The sequence below is a fragment of the Poecilia formosa genome, unplaced genomic scaffold (assembly GCF_000485575.1).
Source record: "Poecilia formosa unplaced genomic scaffold, Poecilia_formosa-5.1.2 Scaffold198, whole genome shotgun sequence".
In the NCBI taxonomy this organism is placed as follows: Eukaryota; Metazoa; Chordata; class Actinopteri; order Cyprinodontiformes; family Poeciliidae; genus Poecilia; species Poecilia formosa.
Window position 1 is genome coordinate 215,237 of NW_006800137.1, and position 20,312 is coordinate 235,548.

The 20,312-nt window shown below is 40.2% G+C and overlaps 1 protein-coding gene across 3 annotated transcripts in view; it reads left to right on the forward strand.

The window, feature by feature from the left end:
• Positions 1–2,053: 2,053 nt before the first annotated feature.
• Positions 2,054–20,312, forward strand: part of ssh2a (slingshot protein phosphatase 2a) — a 37,214-nt gene continuing 18,955 nt past the window's right edge. Inside the window, exons 1-2 of one of the 3 annotated variants that reach the window (XM_016678995.1) lie at positions 2,054–2,260; positions 6,476–6,519. In XM_016678995.1, the coding sequence (XP_016534481.1) occupies positions 2,198–2,260; positions 6,476–6,519 (107 nt within the window). In that variant the 5' untranslated portion in view covers positions 2,054–2,197. Of the gene's footprint in view, positions 2,261–6,475; positions 6,520–15,071; positions 15,671–20,312 lie in introns of those variants that run through there. The other 2 variants (XM_016678994.1, XM_007566751.2) reach the window with 2 other exon arrangements.

Here is a 20,312-nt window from a genome sequence, read left to right on the forward strand (position 1 = left end):
GGCATTCTTCTTCAGCAGATTCTATACCATAGAAACATACTCTCAGGTGGATTATTTATGATTCATAATCATAAATTATGATTATGAATCATAATTTATTCATAAATAATCATGTGTGTGATTATTTGTGTAATCACACACACAAATATAGATTATAACTTAAGAATAATTTCAATTTAAATACAATAATGATCTATTTTTATTTATTTATTTATTTGCTAATGATCTCTGCACTGTGACTGAATGTGTGTGTAAGCATTCCTCGAAGTGCTATTACCACGTTTGACAGCAGGTGAGTTCTGCGCATGCGCTTAGTACCGGTCTAATTTGTTAAGCGGGCGGTAAGCAGGGAACCACAGACACTAATTTCTATCAAAATAAAAGTTTCAATTTAAAAGCTTCAAATTTTCAATTGTAGTGTGGCGGTATCACGGTAATAAAAGTTAGGCTAATTATTAAAGAAATAATAGGAAATAAGAGTATCTAATTACGTTTTTTTTTTCCCCTGAGTTAAACATAGTCATCATTTCACAGTGAAAAGTGACATTTGAAGAGTATCAAATAATTGAAATGATCCATCTATTTATTCTCTATAGCTGATTATCCTTGCAGGACTGCAAGGGGCGAGAAGCAGAGTCCACCCTAAACACACCACCAGCCCATCACACCGCAACAGTTAATTTATTTGGGAAGAAATGTTGCCTGGTGTCTTGGATTAGCAGAACATGTTGGTTCTGTCATGTCAACTCAGTCAAATGTTAAGGCTGCTATGTTTGCATGCTCTCATTGTGAATGTATACTTAGTTGGTAAAGGTGGAGGACTGAATAATTTTTACTTAATGGAGGGGGGTCTGGGGGGTGGATTCTTAGAGGCTCCCTGTTATACTCAGCCCCGGCTCCAGACGAACAGAGGGGGGGAATCAACTTTTTGGGGGGCAAAATGAATCGTAGCTGAACATAGACAACACCAGTAGCCTACAAGCTACTTGTTAACAAGCTTAAGGTGCTGTATTGATATTAGCTAGCTAGTCATCTTTTAGCTAACTTTACCTGCATCCAACAGCTTTACTCAACTCATTCGGTTAGTTTGGGGGGGAAAATGTGAAAAGTTCTTTGCGTTTTGCTGCCATGATTCTAACACACCTGTGTATCTCTGCGCAGCAGCAGCAGGTCTCCTTCACTGCCGCACAGGTGTAAACCCAGCGCGAGCGTCGCAGCGCTCATGTTGCGTTTAAAGGCGGCTCGGAAAAATAGGTTACGACATGTTAACAATGGATTAAACAGTTTTAACTCCTGATAAAAGTGACAGAGAACACAGATATGGTAAGTGTGAAAGCCCCTACTGTATCAAATTGACAGAGGAATAACAGAGAGTTGGCCATTCTAGGGTACCCAGCGCATACAGCGTTCATGTTTTTTTTGTTTTTTGTTTTGCATCCAGACAGCTTCCCGCGCCCCCCCTGCAATGGCACAGCGCCCCCCTTAGGGGGCGCGCCCCACAATTTAGGAACCTTTGACTTAATGTAACTTTAATTAGCTTATGACTAATGATAAAGTTAATCTTGCTGTGCTTCTCAATCCTGATGCAATCACTGACTGTAACATTGCAGCTGTAGTTCTGTACTTCTCTTCTTTATTTAATTTAATTTCACAAAAAAATGGTAATTTAGTAACAATCAGTCAGAGCTCAAAGACGATTATTCTTAGCAAACAATGTTTAAACATCTGTTTTTATCCTTTTAATTATGAACTGTTGATTGTACAGATGTTTTCTACTTTTATTTGAATAACAAAGATTGACAAACATATTTATGTCTATAAGAGAAAAATGTACATTTAACAGATTTTAAAGTTGGATATAAAATCCAACAAATTTAAATTATTAATGAAACAATATTTGATTGTTTCATTAATATCAAGAATTAACAGGATTTTTTTTATTAACTGATAAATCTGCTTTAGTACCAAATATTGCTAGAAATAGGATTTGTTTGTAAATGTGCGAAATTTATTTTGAAAGAGTTCATACCGGAAACGGACAATTGCACTGTTTTACTTTACTCGAAAAGGCAGCTAAGCAACCTCCAGAGAAATAACATCAGGAGCTCCTTTTTCACTGTAGTTCCTTCCTAAAATAATGTCTTGTGTCCCGGGTTTCCAGTCTCTGAGGTGACCGGGATCAGCAGCAGCAGCAGGGATGGCGCTGGTCACCGTACAGCGGTCACCGACACCGAGCACCACCTCCAGTCCGTGTGTTTCTGTAAGTACTTGTCATCTGGATTGACATTAGTGTCAGTTAGTCCCAGCAGTTAGCCCCGCTTTTCCCAGTTTGTTGGTCATGTACATGGGAGGCTAACTTTTACAGCTGCCGGTATTTTACTGTAACATTAAAGGAAACTGTTTCAGTCATTCCACAGGACTAGAAGTTTGAACTTTAAGTTGTTTGGCTTTAGCACAGAATGCAGACTTGGGTTTATAGGTATATTAAAAAGTTATTTTTTTAAAACTTAGCTATTCATCGTTAGCATTATGTGGCTGATTCACTTCCTCCACTAGATGGAGTGTTGTCAGAGAAGTCTGTCTTAATAATAGTGGTTTTAAACTCTTTATTAGCTGCTCAAGTTGCTCTTACGCCGTAATCGTATATATATTTTTGGCCATATTAGCTTTCTTTGTGTTTCACCGTATTGACTTTACTGAAAAAAAAAAACAGCCACTGAAAGGTTGTGGGTCAGTAGAGCAATAGAGAGGAGGGTCGCTGCCCCGGAAAGCGGCTAACTGGTTCAGTCTTGTCAGTCTCTGTTGCAGGCTGTGAGGCCGTCCCGTTATCCGCTCTGACACTCAGCAGGCTCTCCAGCCTCCTGGCAGATCTAGTATAAATGTGCTGGTGTGGCTGCCAGAGATAAAAAAAAAAAACAAAACAACTTATCTCATGATTGTAACAAACTGTAAAATGCTGAAGGGGCAGCGCAAATCTGAAGGGCCTTACTGTAAGTTTAATTTATTTGGTGATGGAGAAAACCATCATTAGATGCTTCATGCAGTCGAGCTTATTACAATGGTGGCTATATGGCTATATTTATTTTTTACTTGCAATATGTCAGAACACATATTAAATAAATAAATGAATTTTGTATTTAGATTTGCATGGATCAAATGTTTTGACCGATAACCATTAACCATTATTACAAACAAAGCTAATGTAATGTTAAAATATGTTAAATTGAAAATTTTATTTTTGTTATTTCTATAGCTGATAACAAATGACATGTATTGTAACGCTGCAAGCTACACATTAAACTAATTGCATACATTTTCTCAATTATAATGGATACCACGCAGCCATTCCCCCCTTCTTTACAGAACTAATTGGAATGCCCTATTCCTTAGAAACTTAGGGTTAAAGGTTAAGAGATAAAATGGTATTCGGCTAAAGAGTAGCAAACGCTGACACTAGGGAAAAACAGCACCCTATGACAAACAAATGCATGTCATGCAGAGTTGATAAGATGCTAGAAATTGTGTTGCTTAAACTAAAACATTAAAAATGAACGAACAAACGAATAAAAACATATTAAAATATGCCGTAGTGCAGTTCTTGAGCTGAAACAGGAGGTTCAATATTTTTGGACAAATTTAGTGTGTTGACAAGGCAATTCCTGTTTTGCAGACTAATGGAGTTGAACCATCAGATGAAGGAAACATTGTCAGTGAGAGAGCAGAAGAGAGTGGTGTGAAGATTCATGTTTACCCCAAAATGTTCTCAGCTTCCTGTTGTTTATATCTGGAAAATATCAGGCGAAGAACGATAACGCGTTAAGCCAAAGGAACGGGTGCAATATGACTATTTCAGCAAAAGCTGCTNTATCCGCTCTGACACTCAGCAGGCTCTCCAGCCTCCTGGCAGATCTAGTATAAATGTGCTGGTGTGGCTGCCAGAGATAAAAAGAAAAAAAAAAAACTTATCTCATGATTGTAACAAACTGTAAAATGCTGAAGGGGCAGCGCAAATCTGAAGGGCCTTACTGTAAGTTTAATTTATTTGGTGATGGAGAAAACCATCATTAGATGATTCATGCAGTCGAGCTTATTACAATGGTGGCTATATGGCTATATTTATTTTTTACTTGCAATATGTCAGAACACATATTAAATAAATAAATGAATTTTGTATTTAGATTTGCATGGATCAAATGTTTTGACCGATAACCATTAACCATTATTACAAACAAAGCTAATGTAATGTTAAAATATGTTAAATTGAACATTTTATTTTTGTTATTTCTATAGCTGATAACAAATGACATATATTGTAACGCTGCAAGCTACACAATAAACTAATTGCATACATTTTCTCAATTATAATGGCTCATACCACGCAGCCATTCCCTCCTTCTTTGCAGAACTAATTGGAATGCCCTATTCCTTAGAAACTTAGGGTTAAAGGTTAAGAGATAAAATGGTATTCGGCTAAAGAGTAGCAAACGCTGACACTAGGGAAAAACAGCACCCTATGACAAACAAATGCGTGTCATGCAGAGTTGATAAGATGCTAGAAATTGTGTTGCTTAAACTAAAACATTAAAAATGAACGAACAAACGAATAAAAACATATTAAAATATGCCGTAGTGCAATTCTTGAGCTGAAACAGGAGGTTCAATATTTTTGGACAAATTTAGTGTGTTGACAAGGCAATTCCTGTTTTGCAGACTAATGGAGTTGAACCATCAGATGAAGGAAGCATTCTCAGTGAGAGAGTAGAAGAAAGTGGTGTGAAGATTCATGTTTACCCCAAAATGTTCTCAGCTTCCTGTTGTTTATATCTGGAAAATATCAGGCGAAGAACGATAACGCGTTAAGCCAAAGGAACGGGTGCAATATGACTATTTCAGCAAAAGCTGCTCTTAGTGGCATTGGGTTCAAAAGCCAAAAGTCATTCACCAAATGATTTTTTGGCGAATACGGATTTCAAAAGCGAGACACTGAAGCGATGAAGTGATTGTATATGCAGGGTACCAGCTGCTTGTCATGAGACCCGTTTCTGTTTGGGAGCAGCCATGTGAGCGCTCTTGTGAGGTGTCTGCTGCTGCAAGGGAAGGACGAGGCCGAAACTGTCAGGAGGAAAGTTGTCTGGAAAGCACTTCAGGGCTGACTCTGATTAGGCTCTTCAGTAGTTTTTATTAAAAATGTAGCTAAAAAGGCATAAAATACTTACATCTTTATTTAGATTTTATATGAACCCAAGACTCTATTTGACACCCTGTTTCCATTTATTCTGACCCTGATCCCTGTTTTAAAAACCAGATCGTTTTTTGGAAATATGACAGATTATGACCCCCTCCCCCTGATCTAACCAAAATGACCAATCAACTAAATTCTTAGTTGACTGCTCTGTTTCTTCATCTGGAAGCAGTTGTGCTCTGAATCGAGCCGACATTATTATATTTACTGACAGAGGTGAAAAGCTGTAGTTTAGTTAAACAGGCCCAATCAGCCAAGCAGTAACCTGATCCCGTCTTCTCATTCTCTTTATGACCACTCCCCTACTCTTGCATGTGGAGACATGGTAACTATGGCGATTAGCTCACACCTAACGTCTAATGGGATATGGTTTTAAAGCTATATGACAGGTGCATAGAGCTATATCAGTGTTATGTGTGAGTACGATTAGCCTATGGCTGTGCCTATAATCTGCTGAGAAGGCATTTCCTCAGGTGTGTTTGAACAGGAAGCATCTGCTCCAGTTCCTGCTGTGTATTCTGTTTGGAGCTCAGTTTGCTGATGCAGGGATCACCGTTCGGGCTGCTGCCTCTTCCAGGCCAGCTCACATCTGCAGCAGCACACACAAGAACGGATAAAATCGAAGCTTCGGCTCTTCCTGACCCAACCCACAGCTGCATCCAGCTTCCTCCATCTTCTTACCTCCATTATTATCATCTTTACTTTGTTTTCCTCCCCGTCTTGTGATTGAGACGGGGGGTTTTTCACAGCTAAAAATGTCTCTATTATGTTCGCTTTGGCCTGGTCGGAGTTGGCAAATTGATGCCATAAAGAGGAAGTTGTCAGATTTTTATTTTTATATTTTTTTGGAGGGATTACCGAAGCAGGATGGGATTAAAGCTGTGCTGGTTGCAGTGGTGGGGGGAGGGATGATTGCGTTTTGGAGGAGGAGGGAGCGCATGGTGTGGGGGTGCAGGGATGCTCAGCCTCTAAACGTCACTTAAAATACCAGCCTGGCTCTGTTTTATCTGATGGAAAAGCTCCATGCTGACACTCCACTCTTGCTGCCACCCACTCTAGCTCTTGTTTATTCAAGCATAATTGCATCTTGACACAGCATGTGATGGAAACATGTCGCCCAAATGTTTTTATTCATGATGATTCTGATTGTTCAGAAAAACACTGCTTCTGGTAGCCTGACATGAGGAGATGGAAGCCCTGCATAAATATTTCTGTGTACTTGTTCCTCTGCAGGAGTCGGGGAGTGCAGAGGATGACCGCCGCTCCCAGCCCAGGAGGTGAGAACATTCCCCGTTTGATCAGGTCACTGGGTGGAAATGGTCCGGTTTCTGGAGGAACATCCTGTTAAAAAGCTGCCAGTGCATGCAGACACCACTAGGGGGAGACTGCACATCAGCATTAATGTGTTGTTTTTTTTTCTTCTTCTTTTTAAGGGTTTCAGTGCATTATTACTATCATTGTTATTTAATTGTAGTTTTATAATCCACTTATAGACCAAGTTTAATTTTAGTTATTCAAGACCACAATGTTGCATTCGGGGTGTATCAAATGATGTGTCAATCAATTACACACTTTGATCGGGGATAACATTATGTCCTCTTTGCTGTGGAATCCTTTAGACACCTGAATGTGCAGCGGATCCTTTAAATCCTGTAGGGTTTCAAGTTGGGACCGCCGTCGATCGAGCCCTTTATTCCAGCTTGGTTTTGGTTGAGATCGGTGAACATTGGAGGCCAACTCACAACTTCAAACTTGTGTTAACACAAGTAACTACGCAAACCATGCCTGGGTTATTTCTGCATTGTGTCAGAGCGCATTGTCCTCCTCAGAGACGCCATCACAGAAATCTGCTTCCACCCTGACCGGTGTATGGCTATGCAGACTCTATCCTACACCAGTGGTAGTTTCCCCTGTCTGTTGGATCGAACAACACCGGCCAGTCCTCACTGCCCTTGTGCATTACTTATCCTTGACCCGGCTGCTGGTCAATGTCTTACTTTCAGGAGACACTGACCAATGGTCAGATCAGAAACATCCCACAACGCTGTAGCTTTGGAGATGTTCAATTCACATATTAGTAGTTATATTGTTCTTTCTGATCAGATTTACATGGTTCAATTTTAGGGAAATGCAACCAAATGTGTTTCTGTTTTCATAATCTGAACTCGGTGTGTTTATTATGTCTATATTTAGAACAAAATTTGCAAGAGTTTCGTAAAGCATGATTTTCATGTCATATTTGTGCCAAAGGAACAGCGAGACCTTAGTTTCTGTTACTTGTGCAAAGACAAATGGCGCCTTTGTATGCATCTTTTGTAAATATTTGGTTGGCCTACCAACGTCACGGCCTGTGGTTGATTTGCATAATGCAACCTGACAGTTGTGGCAGAGTTGATTTGCTTTTGACGTACGCAGCTAGATGGTCATAAAAGACTAGGATGTCAACACTGTTGTTCCTTTGTTTTGTTGCCCTTGGTGGCCCTGATGTTGCAGGGTCACTGCCCTCTTTAGATCTGTTTAGACATTACTTTGAAAAATGTTGTTTTTTCTTTTTTTTGCTCAACATCTATTTGGTGGTTTTTGTGCAAATGTGATATTTTTCAGAAATGCACAGGTTTATCATGGTTCCTGATCGCCCTGGAGTTGGTGCTTTGGGAGATTCTAGCAACAGTCATTAAAGAGGGAGTGGAACATGAAAGGCTCTGCAGCCTATCCTGGACTTTGTAAGGGTCTTTTGTTGACTGAGCTAACGGCTGAAGTGCTGTCTTCATAATCTAGATTTATCTTTTCACTGTATCCTGCTTTCATAGGTGCTAACTTATTTATTTTTACTGTAGTTATCACTAGACACTGTTGAATATAGCATACTATAAGACAGTAAAACTCTAAATGCTGAACTCAGTTTAACATCTTGGTTGTGAAGGCCTTCAGGTTAAAAAAAATGGTTTGTGGACAAAGTTTCTGTCCAGTCAGCAGGTTACAAACAACAAACTGAACTAAACAAATTACAGCAGCTTTCTTCAAAAATCCAGCAAGCTGCAGAAAAATGTATTTCAAGACTGCTGTGAGTCCAGACTCTGCAAGATTTAGTGCTATGAGTTTAACTAAGACAGAAACAGACATGTTTGATTATTATTTATTTATTTTAACTATTAATTGCTTTTTTATCCTTCTCGAGTTAGAACTGTTTACAGTAAAGAACATGAGTGAAATGCATTAGTAAGGAGCCTGCTGAGGCTCCCTTTGCCTTGCATGCTGGAAGGAGAGGTTTCAGTCACATGCTCTGTCATACCTCAGAGTTAATGTACACTAACTGTCAGAGCTGGGAAGTGTTCATTCTGCACGCATGCATCAGACTGACGAAGGAATGATATTCAGCACCATTGGGAATTTACTCCCTATACAATGCAGAGATGTAGGAGAAAAACTGTTCAGATAACTGGAGTTTTCTCCTGCTGTATGAAGTTCTGCATATAAAGCCTCTCCACCCGGTGCTGTACACTGCAGATTAGCTGGCTTAAAAAAAAAAAAAAAGAGATTGCTACACTGTTTTTCTGGCTGAGAAGAAGTGGTAAGTTAGCATTCTGCTGGGAAAAGCTCAGGCAATCACGGTGGAGGTAAAAGTTCATAATGTAGTTCATCACCATTGCACCTTAGTCTACTTTTGCTCTATAGCAAACAAAGAAGGAAACGGTCTGATACTCTGAATGTATATTAGTGTGTATGCTATATATTGCTTTTCTAATCCTAAAACTGTAATAATAATTTTTAATAGGTTATTCTATGTTTTCTTAACTCTTGTATAAATATCGGGGGAAAAAACACAGTGAGCATTGTTTTCATACCGCCCCATGCATTTACACAAACACACACATTTATTTTGATTAATACAGAAGTTTAGATCCGTGAAAAAACCTTTCAATTTTTAGATTTTATTTGCCAGCAATATTCTTCTAAGGATAAGAACTGATACAAATTGACACGTTTGTTAAAGAAGTGTATTATCTGTAGTGCATAATATACTGTAGAACTCAATGTGGGATTATTGCTGATATAACTCCTTTCTTTAACATGCCCTGATAGACATTAGAACCCCATATGGTCTCAATTATCGGTTGAACTCATACCTTTGGCGAGTGTATTCAAGCACTCTCACACACGCACGTACACACGAAACACACAAGGCCCCCACTTCACACTGTAAAGTATTTTACAATTTGGCTCAGTTACCCGGCTCCACATTTCAGATTCACTTTAGCGAAGAGCAGGGTGCAGCCAGAGGTCTTGCTGTGTGACCTCTGATGTGTATTACATGAGAACTTGGGTCCAATTAGCTGTGCAGGCCCCACCTCGCATCGATGGTGCATGCCAGTAGGGCCCGCTGAGACCAGGGGGGACCTTCCCCCTGCAGTGCAGAGTTGTTGTTTTTTTGTCTCTTTTTCTCTCTCTCTTACCCAGGCAGCTACTGAGTGACTCTTGCACTGCCTGTCTTTGTGTCAATGTCTCTTTTGCACACAGACGCACTCAAACAGCTGTCTCTCTGCCCCCCTGCACCACGCCTCTGAAGTATAGTGTTGCTGCAGTGCAATAATGAATCTCTCTCTCACTCACACACACACACACATGTAGAGACATATACTTCTGCTGCCTCGGGGCTAATACTGTCAAGGACAGAGTTGGCAAAAAGGTGTTTTTTTTATTCAATGTGCTGCAACCATTTTCTTTTTGCTGAGTAAACATTTAAATGAACAGTGAAAGCAGTGAATCGAGTTTTTCTGAATCCTCACCTTCCTGAGGATAAACTGCTGCAGGAATGTGCCCAAAACACATCAGATTGTCTGTTTGTATTTGAATGCTGGGATTTCCTGAAAATGACCTTTTCAAATGTTTGTGTGTATGCATATTTATGACCCTTTAGCATTGCAACAATAAAAAAAGGCCACTTATTAAGATTTTTTTTTTTTACGGCTAAGTAAAGTAGCTAATGTGATTTCTAAGATTTACACAGAAATAATTTATTGGCTCATTTGTCAGGTTTACTTGCCTAAAAAAATACTTTAAATATTGCAGTTGCCATCTACTGCAGCAATGTGTGGGGTGATCTGATATCTCACGCATGAATTGCATCAGTAATGTCTAACTTGTTTAGTAAACAGTTCCTAAGGTGATATGTAAGCCAAAAATACAGGCTCCTCCAAGCTCCACCTTGTCTATTAGCCTTCCCTCACCCTGGGTGTCCATTGTGTCCATGCTGTGCAGCATTTCACGTCATCATATTGTTTGATTAGTTCTGTTTGCCCACAGCAATAATCAGGGTTTGTTTGAGATATTTAGCCCGAAGCATCAAGAGGCTCTACAGCAAACAAACCTGATTCATTGTGACTGCACTTAGTCATAGGTACTTGCCTAACAAGTCTTTGTATTGTTCTGTATCCATGTTATGGGAGTCGTCCAGCAGCTCCAGTGCCAGGTGCGCACAGGCAGAGCAGGTTAGTCGGGCCAAGAGTTTAAAGTGGCTGCTGCCAGAACAAGAAGAGCAAGCAGCACTAACGATCACTCCGACAGAGGAAAGCTTCTTAAACACAGGCTGCTCCTGTGCGGACATGCCTGTTTGGGTTTAAAGGTTTTTCTCTGTCATTTGCAGCTTTCTGTCTTCCTTTAGTACACCTGCTGTTTAACACGGAGCCCTCCCGCCATTATTGTCCACACTGGCAGTTTTGCATTAAGCGGATGCGGTTAGACTAGCATGGATTGCATTTGCACAACATGTCGATTTAATTGGAATGGGTCCAGCACCTTGCAAAAGTATTCATATCCCTTGATTTTTTTTTCTCCCCCTCTGTAACCATGAACCTCACTGTATTTTGCAGGAATAATAGCCATAAGCCTGTGGTTTTGTATATTTAAAGACTGAAAAATTTGCTCTTATTTCTTTGAAACATAGGCTAATCTGTGTCAGATCGAGTGCTGTTTGTTAATATCAGTTTCAAATCTTGTTAGTCTGTTGAAGTTATGAATTAACTTTGATTTTACCTCTGACTGTATGTTTAGTGCCATTCTGCTAGAACAGAGGTGGGAAATCCTGGTCCTCGAGGGCCGGTGTCCTGCAACTCTTAGATGTCCAACACACTTCAATGAAATAGCTGAATCACCTCCTAAGTGCAATCGAGTTCTCCAGAGTCCTGCTAAGGACTTCATTATTTGACTCAGGTGAGTTGAAGTAGAGATGGATCTAAAACTTGCAGGATACCAGCCCTCGAGGCCTGGATTTGGCCCCCTATCAGGTTTCCTTCCATTTTGCCACCAACTTTACCCAGTTTCACTTTCCCTGCTGAATTAATCACAGCCACGACTTTCTCCCATATGCCCCTAATGTTCCCCATCAGGCCTCTGAAGCCTTCACAGATGAGCTGTATTTACACTTGTGATAAAATCACACACAGGTTCACTTTGATTAAACCACAGAAGCCAGCTCAGCTCTACCTTCCTCCTGTGGTCCCAAAACCTGCATGCTAGCTTAATTGGTTAAGTTGCATGCTTGTTTCTCCTTTGTCTTTCTATGGTGTCCTGTGATGGCCTCTCCAGTGTGTAGTCACAGTGACCCTGCGAGGTAAGCTGGTGTGTAGACAGTTGGTGGATGAATGGTGTCTGAGCAAGGCCCTGTCCACACAGACAAAATTTCAGGTGTATCCACAAAAGTATTTGTCGTTTATTGACCTTCCTTTTGTTTTGTGTTTTTTTTTTTTCCAACTAGTGAGTCTTTTTCATCTGGCCGCCTTGAGAGCTTATTGGTTCTCCAAGGTTAAGAGCCCACATCACAAGTGGGTGGGATAAGTAGCTGGTAAATATTTAAACTGAATGTGTTGCAGTCTAAGCTATTGTGTGGTTTGTTTTTCATCTCCTGGACTCATTTTATGAGCATTTGAAATCATAATTGCTGTTTCAGCACTTTTTTTTATCACAGCACCTTAAAAACCTTTTGTAATTTAGATTATGAATCTTTCTAAATGAAAGGGGAGTGTGTTTATAGTATAACATGGTGCCAACAGTAGCTTATCTTCAGCTCGGGGGTTATGCTAAACATCTGGCATCAATCACGGACTTATCAAGCAGCAGAATGCTGGAGATTCCACACACACACACACAGACACACACACACACACGCACTCACGCATACATGCACCCACACGCACACACAGGTTGACCTGAATGCCTCTGCCCATTCCCTGGAAGTGACAAAAGGGAAACACGCTGCGAAAGGCGGTTGTGCAACTGGCCTGAGGCTCAGCTAAACACCACAGCACGCTCTCATGTTACGAGTCCTCAGAAAAATAAGTTTCCACTGTGCTGGTAAATTTGATGACACTAAACAAGACCGCATGACAAGAACACTTAATGTCTGTTTGCATGTTCAGCCCGCTGCTTGAAGTTTTTCCCAGACCCAATGTGTGACAGAAGCAAAGCGCAGCAGGTGTAGCTGCGTTTGTTTTATCTGTGGCGTGAGAACACCAGGACATTGTTACAAGTTGATTTAATATTTTTTCTAAAATATTTATGCTAGTGCATCATGGAAACATTTTTAATGATTATAGCACTATTGTTAGTTGGTGTTTATCTGACTTCGATGGAAGTAATAAAGTCAGTGAATAATCCCGCCCTTTAATCTTATGGTAGCATTTTATAATGAAGGATTCTGTCATTTATTATTTTGGTGTTGTAAAGTAACTTCCTGGTCATGACAAAATCGCTTTGTGCTATTACCTGTATCAACAATGCATCATCATATCTAGGTGTAATTTCCACCTCTAGTTATAAGTCACGTAGAAAACAAAACGTCAGTGACTACTGGAAATGTCGCACTGAGTAAAATTAGAAACTTGTGTTAAAGTAAGAAGGCAAAAACACAATTGTTCATTGACCCAGACCTCACAGAAAACTATAACAGCATCCTGGAAAGCACCAACTCCTGAGCCAACGTTTTTTTTTTTTTTTTTTTTTTTCTGTAGATCAGAAAACTGTTAGCATTCCTAACAGTGATCCATTTCATTGGGTCAGACTTATGGTGGATAACTTCTCCGATGGATTATTTTCAAACTTGAGCTTCTCCCTCAGTGTTCTGACGCCCAGCTCCACCAGCTAGTCAACAGGTCGTCTGCTGCAGGTGGTTTTGGTTTACAGATTAGGACACTTGGCACACATTGGTGTGAAAATAATGAAGGCTGGGGTTTTACTGTGTTTTCATATTACTGTCAGCTTACATAAAACCACACATGCTGGCACGCCTGTGGAAAGTAAAATGTCGAATTGGCCATAAAAGGAGACCAAACATTACATCTCATGGAGTATCTCAGTTTATAAGTGAGACAACTATGATGTAGGAGTCTATTGGTCCAAGAGACTTCCTCCAACCCCAGTTCTTCTTCTCTTCGTCCAGGATTGCACATGCTCACTGCTGCAGTGGCTCAATAAGTTGAGTCTGTTTCTCATTTGTTCTCTTCCCTTATGTAACTAAACCACAAGGTTTGTGTGTTATGGGAAATGGGTGGAGGGACAATTGAAGTCTGACTGCAACCTCTAAAAACCCCATGTGGATTTAATTCACTATATTACATTATCACAATTATAATTACACCCCAAATTGACTCCCTCTGTTACCAAGGCACTCGATCAGCTGATTGACTGTTGGTAACATCATCGCATAAAGGATTTGTACTTAATCAATAGCTAACATACCCCTTATTATTATTTTTTTAACTTTTGTTTGAAGTACGGTCTTTCCAAAGGAGGGATGTTTTTTTTTTCAAATCTGAAAAGTGTGGTGTGCACTTGTATTTATCCCATTTACTCTGATATTCCTCAATAAAATTTAGATTCAACTTATTCATTTGGAAGAGTCTATCAGGGTTATGTTAGCAAGGAATATACCAAGATTTTAACATCCCACTGAGCATTTTTCCAATCCATCATCAGAAAATAAAAATATAAACACAGGATTTTGGCAAAGTTTTTGAAGAGCCAGTTCTGCCCCTGCCCCTGTTAAATAAACATTTTCTGTAGTTGCAAAACTTACTTGATTCATTAGGGGAAAAAAGGTATAATTTCTTTTTCTTTTTTTTTTCAAGATTCCTTAAAATGTAGCTTTATTGTAAAGTTTCTAACATTTGTAATTTTAAGATTTTTCAATGAGTACTTCCCATATTTATGAAAGTAATATAAAGGCTTGCTGAAAAACTAAAGCACCTAGTTTGCAGCTGAAAAACAAATAGCATAATAAAAACTTGTAAGGATTAGTATCAATCTGTTGTAGAATTTTGCATTCAAAAACTGTTGTGTTTATAATTTAAGCCTTTATAAAAAAAAATGTAATCATTTACGCTTAAAGTTAATGAAAGACATGGTATTCGAGCCGACATCAGGGGTTTACGAAACAAAAATGATAAACGAAAACTGTTAGAGCCTATAAGAGATTGCAATAAATTCAGACCTACAATAAAATGGTTTAAAATAAAATGTGTTTGTGTGAATGGACAAAGTCAGAGTCCTGAACCCAAACCACTCCAGTCATTTGACACTTTAATGAACTATAGATCAGCAACAATGTGACATGTGGTAAACTACCCAAAGTATTTTCTCCAAAGTATTCCAGATAAGAACACAGTGAATCAAAGAGGAGGAACTAGACGGTATAATAAATCTCGAGCGTAAGCAGCAGCCTTGCGATTGTTTTGTGAAGAGCTGTTTTGCTTTATCAGTTGTCCATGCTGAGTTCCTGCGCTGCTGGGTGTGGGCGGGGCTTCCTCCTTCGTCTCCTCATTGGCTCCTCGTTTTTCCCAAAAGCACATGGGCGATGCTCCGCCTCCTTTCTGACTTCTCCACTGAGAGTAGAGTCAACCAAGTCATATGTCTCAGTACTGTATACGGTGACGGAGTTTCTGATGTAACAGAAATGAAGTATGTCGACAAAACGCCACAGGAGTCCGTCTGATATTGGACTTTTTTTTTTGGAAATGATGGACAACCAGACTCAACTTTCGGCGACAGGGAGACACAGCGCAACATATGGTTTCCCTGTTTAATTTATTGCAACAGAGTTTACGGCTTTTCTTTTTTTTCTTTTCCGGTACTGTTTTCGGGGAAGATTTCGCCACTTTTTCACAAGAAAACTCCACTCGCTTGAACTCTTTGGTTGTGGGAGCACATGACTGTGAAAGAGGAGCAGAAGCTTTTCCTCCAACCGAGAGCACCTGACGCCTCTTCTCCTCCTCTCCTTCACCCGACCCTCCACCCTCCAGCCACCGACATGACCCTCGGAACGATGTCCGGCTCTGAGAGCTCTTCGGCGGTCAGCTTCTGCTCCTGCTGCGGGGCGAAGATGGTGCCCTACTTTAACGACGACGCCGTGGTGTCCAAAAATCAAATCAACCAGTTGTAAGTTCAATCAGAGGCAAAGCTGTATATCATCCCCTATAGTTGGAATGCGGTCAAGTTAAATGAATTAAATGAAACTGGACAATTAGTTGTTCAGTGTACTACTTAGATTTAAATCAATTTAGATTTGGATAGTTTTAAAGTGAAGGCTGACTTTTTTCCCTTATTAATTTTGACACAATGAGCTGTTGCATATAACAGTTTTGCAATATGAGAGCAGACCATTTCCTGATGATGTAGTAGCCTTTACTCATCCCTGAGCTTCCTTTTGACCTAACAAAGACATATTGGTGCTCCCCAGGTCCAATGAATCATCCAACCTGTTGAAGGAATTCAAACACACTTAATAAAAGGATGTTTCATGACTAATTCTGTACTTTTTATAAGCAGTCATCATCTGATTGCCACATCAAGAGATTATCAAGGGCATTTTCTGCCCCCATCTCTTTGTTTGTCTTTGGGTGGAGGATATCGTTTGATCTTGAAACTTGCAATAGTTGTTAAATGGAGATTAATGCCCAGTCTTGCTCAACCTGTGACTCACTGTTTGATAATGTATTGTGGAGACTAAAATCATCTGGAGAGCATGTCACTCAGTGAAATCCTAATAGACTAAAGTCACAGACCTGAACATTTGAAACTACTTTGGCTCTGTAATAGAGCAGCTGTAGGCTTATCTCCAATCCTGCTGTGTCTGCAGAGGTCAGTGTTTGTTTTTGTTGGAGATATGTAAGAAATGATTTAGTTGATTTGTACATGTGGTCTGCCCTTCAGAACAGATCAAAGGCTAGCATGTTCCAACATTTCCAAACACTCCTGCAGTGCTGGCTCTGATAAGCCTCACAAACTTGGAGAACCACAAATGAAGAAATCGGTAAAAAAAATATTGGTGTGGCAGTTTTTTATCAGCACAAACTCGTTTCAGGTGTATTGTATGGGGCTTTCAGTAGCCTTTTGCTGTTACTTTCATGGAATCGATGCGACGCAATCGTGTGTCACAGTGGCATTGTTTTTCAGCTGTTTAACTCGTGATGTTGTGGTGTGGTGGTTGAGAAAATTGGACATTTAGCGTTTATTGGGCCTGCAACCGGCTTTTAGGGAAACTTCTTTTTCTCTAAATGCGAGTTTGATTAAGGTCGGTTTATGGGAAGACGCTGGAGCAAGACACGCCATGTACTGGCAGTCACATGTTTGCAAAGCAGCAGCAGATGTGAGAATTTAAAGTGCGCTTGTTCCAAATATGCTGTTTTGTTTTTACGTCAGAAATACTTTACGTTGCACTTTGATATATGGTTTGTTTAAAAGTTAGTGACGTTTTTTTCGTAGTGGAGTCTACGCTCTGTCCACCTGCTGCAGTTCTCACCTGTTCTATATTCCTTACTTAATCTACTGGAATAAAAGCACTTAAGTTGCATGCTCAGCTTAGGAAACTGAGCATGCAAGTTTCCTAAACCTAATAACTCAGGTTTTGAGTAATGACGTACTCAAAACCTGAGTTATTAGGTGGAATAATGTGCAAGCAGCACCTTTATTGGTAATTACAATCCCAGGGTCTGCCCCTGGAGTTAAGTGTTACCTGTGATTCCTTTGCATCCGGAGTGTCAGTATCATCCTGCCAATTTTAGAAATACCCATGAAACCTTTCTTCCGCTTCACCTGTGAGGTTGTGTTATTGTGCGCAGCTTCCAAGGTAAACAGAAAAAGCCCCAGTGAGGAAGTTCAGAAAATATTCTGAGGAATTTCAGCCACTGCTTAAAAGGTACCAGTGCTTGCTCCTCCTTGTCAGTTCCTGCAGCGCGTGTGACGCATCACAGGCTGCAGGGTCTGCGGACATTTTAGATTTTCTGATGTTCTTCACCGTGTCGAGCAAAAATCAGTGTTTGTGTTGCAAGTCAACAGTTAATGGAAGCTATTTTTAGTTTGACCTGGTTTGACAACTCTCTCTTTATCACCCTCCTGTACCCACTTCTCTCCATCTCCTGTTGGTATTTAACTAGTTTGTTTTTGTTTATTTTCAGTCCTCCTTTTTTAGTTACGTGGACAATATACAGTTTTATTTATTTGTCTTCCAGTCATAGTGGTTGTTGCATATTCTCCATTAGGCAGGCACCTCTTGTGTTCGCTATGGGTTGTATTTGCCTCGGGTTCAAACTCATAAGGCCACAGCAGGGCCTGCCACCGTATAGAGCCAGGCCCTATATATATCCCGCTCTCTCCTCTACACAGTGACTAATATGGGCAGGAGCAGGAGGAGGGGGTCACCCAGTTATCTGCCCACTATGCGGTGTGGTCCTTACATAGTGAGGATTGTGTCTGGCCGTTGCCCTAACAAGCCTGCCACCTCACTTCGGTCCAGAGCCGGGGTTGGTTAAAAGCCAAACGCATGACCCGCCCATTCTGGACTGACTGGTCTTCTTTCTTTATCCTTCACCCTGGAAAGCCTGCTGCTCCTTTACACACTGCATATGTGGAGAGCATTTTTAATGAACTTGGTGCCCTCTTCCCATCCCCTGGAGCAGGAGACCATGGGATATTCTTGCATTGGGAACAAAAATTACTTTATGGCTAAAACTAACAATTATTTTAGTAAATGATTATTCTATTAATTGATCAGATAGGGAAGAGAGCACATTCTGCAGATTTACCACTTAAGCCTTTTTTTTAACAGTGTTGGAACACATAGAAAGAGGCAAATAAATATTTCAATTCCTTTTTTAAATAAACACCAGGTGACGCTAAACTTATGCAACTTGAGGAGTTTTGTGTAGAATATGTTTGCAGACAGTTTTTTTTTCTAAAATGCATAATTTATTTAATTCTTAAAAGACTCCAACATGTAGATTTGCTGTACAGTTTATTATTTCTGCTGAGTATGTTTTTTTTTTTAATGTCCTTTTTTTTGAGGCTGTATGCTTAAGTTAATGATGAATCAATTACTAAATTAGTTACTGATTATTTCAACAAACAATTCATAACAGTTAATCGTGATATATTTCCAAACAGACCAATTGATATTTTTGTAAGTCAAATAAATATGTATTGCATTTCTTTCAGCCAGCTGGCCAACAGTGAGCAACAACATATAGAGGGGGACTTTTTAGCTTTAACTTTTTTTTTTTTTTCTTTGAGCCTTGAAACTGCAAGTTTTAAATAACTATCAAACTTTTATCCTTATTTTGGGTTGTGGGTACATAATTCAGTCCCACTTGTATGAAAGTGGAGCTGGACACTGTTTACAGAAGTTATGCTAGTAATCCGCATTTATCAAACAGGTTATTGTTCTTTATCTTTGTGCCATCTCCTCGTGTCCACACAGTCAAATTCATGTTCCTCTCAGTCTGCAGCATGAAAACAATCTCAGTGCTGAAGTGCATCAGTGCGCCTCCACTGCTGTGTCACAGAGAGGCCTCTCTGTACAGTAAGGCGACTGCTCTGATGAATACAGTCTATCAATAGCTGGGACTTTTAAAGGACTGCTCTATTTTTAACCCTTCATTCGAGAGTCTGTCACAGCCGTCACTTCTCCGAGCATCCAGCTTACGTTTCGCTTTCCCTGTTTCTTTCTGCAGGTGTAAAAGCGTATGTATGCGTCTCCATGGGATATTTCCAGAGAGAGCAGGAGTATTGCATTACAAATGACATTGCCCCGTAACCCAGTTTATGCGCGGCCGACGCCAAGTACAGTACATTAGTCAGGAGCGGGACCGCAGCAGGAGATAATACAGTAGGGGCAGGAAAAGGACGGAAGATAAAAAGTGGGACAAACTTGCAGGAAGTAAAGGAAAATATGTGAGAGAGAAGAGAGAGAGGAAACAGCTGGGTCAAGGGTGGGTGGGTTATGGGAAATGAGCTCAGCACAAAGCTGTGGTTTTGTTTTCGCTCCCATGTGTCTGTTGTCTCCAGATTATCACCAAACTCAGGAAGGTTTACTGGATGGAAGAGAAATGAAGTGGATGTCAGGAAGTGGAATTGACTACATCACCATTCTTATTTAACATTTTTTTTTAAAGTGACATAAACCTGACCGCTTGAATGTGGTTCATTGAGTGCATCATCGCAGCCAAAGGCTAAATGCTTTATTCATCACTGTGGTTTACTGTCGCATAAATCCTCCTAAACACGTCACAAGAAGCACGTCAAATATCTTTACTTGATGTCGTCACCTGCAGCCGATGACACCTGCTGAATTGCGCTTTACGCATGTGTGGTCTCATTAGTTCCTACACCCGGAGGCTACGAAACCAATGTTTTTTGTTTTTTATTCCAAGTGGAACCGGTCTGTCTGCTCCATGAATCAGATTGTGCTCTTGGTCCAGTAGCAAGTAGTACGGAGAGAGAGCTGCAGGGTAAACTCTAATTGCATTTGACGTGTTGAAAATGTCGTCATCGCTGGTTGAGTCGCTAGAATATTCAGCAAATAACTGGAAAGGAAGTCCGTTTCTAGTCAAATCAAGTTTATTTGTGTTGCACATTTCAGCAACAAGACAGTTCCAAGTGCTTTACATCATAAAACCATAATACAGTTACAATTATGAAACAAGAAATTGATGTTGCATTTTGTCCAAAATCATCAAGTTTCTGTAAAAACGATGACAGTTTAGCTGGTTAGCGTGGACGAGGCTGCTCGAGTATCTGTGCATAG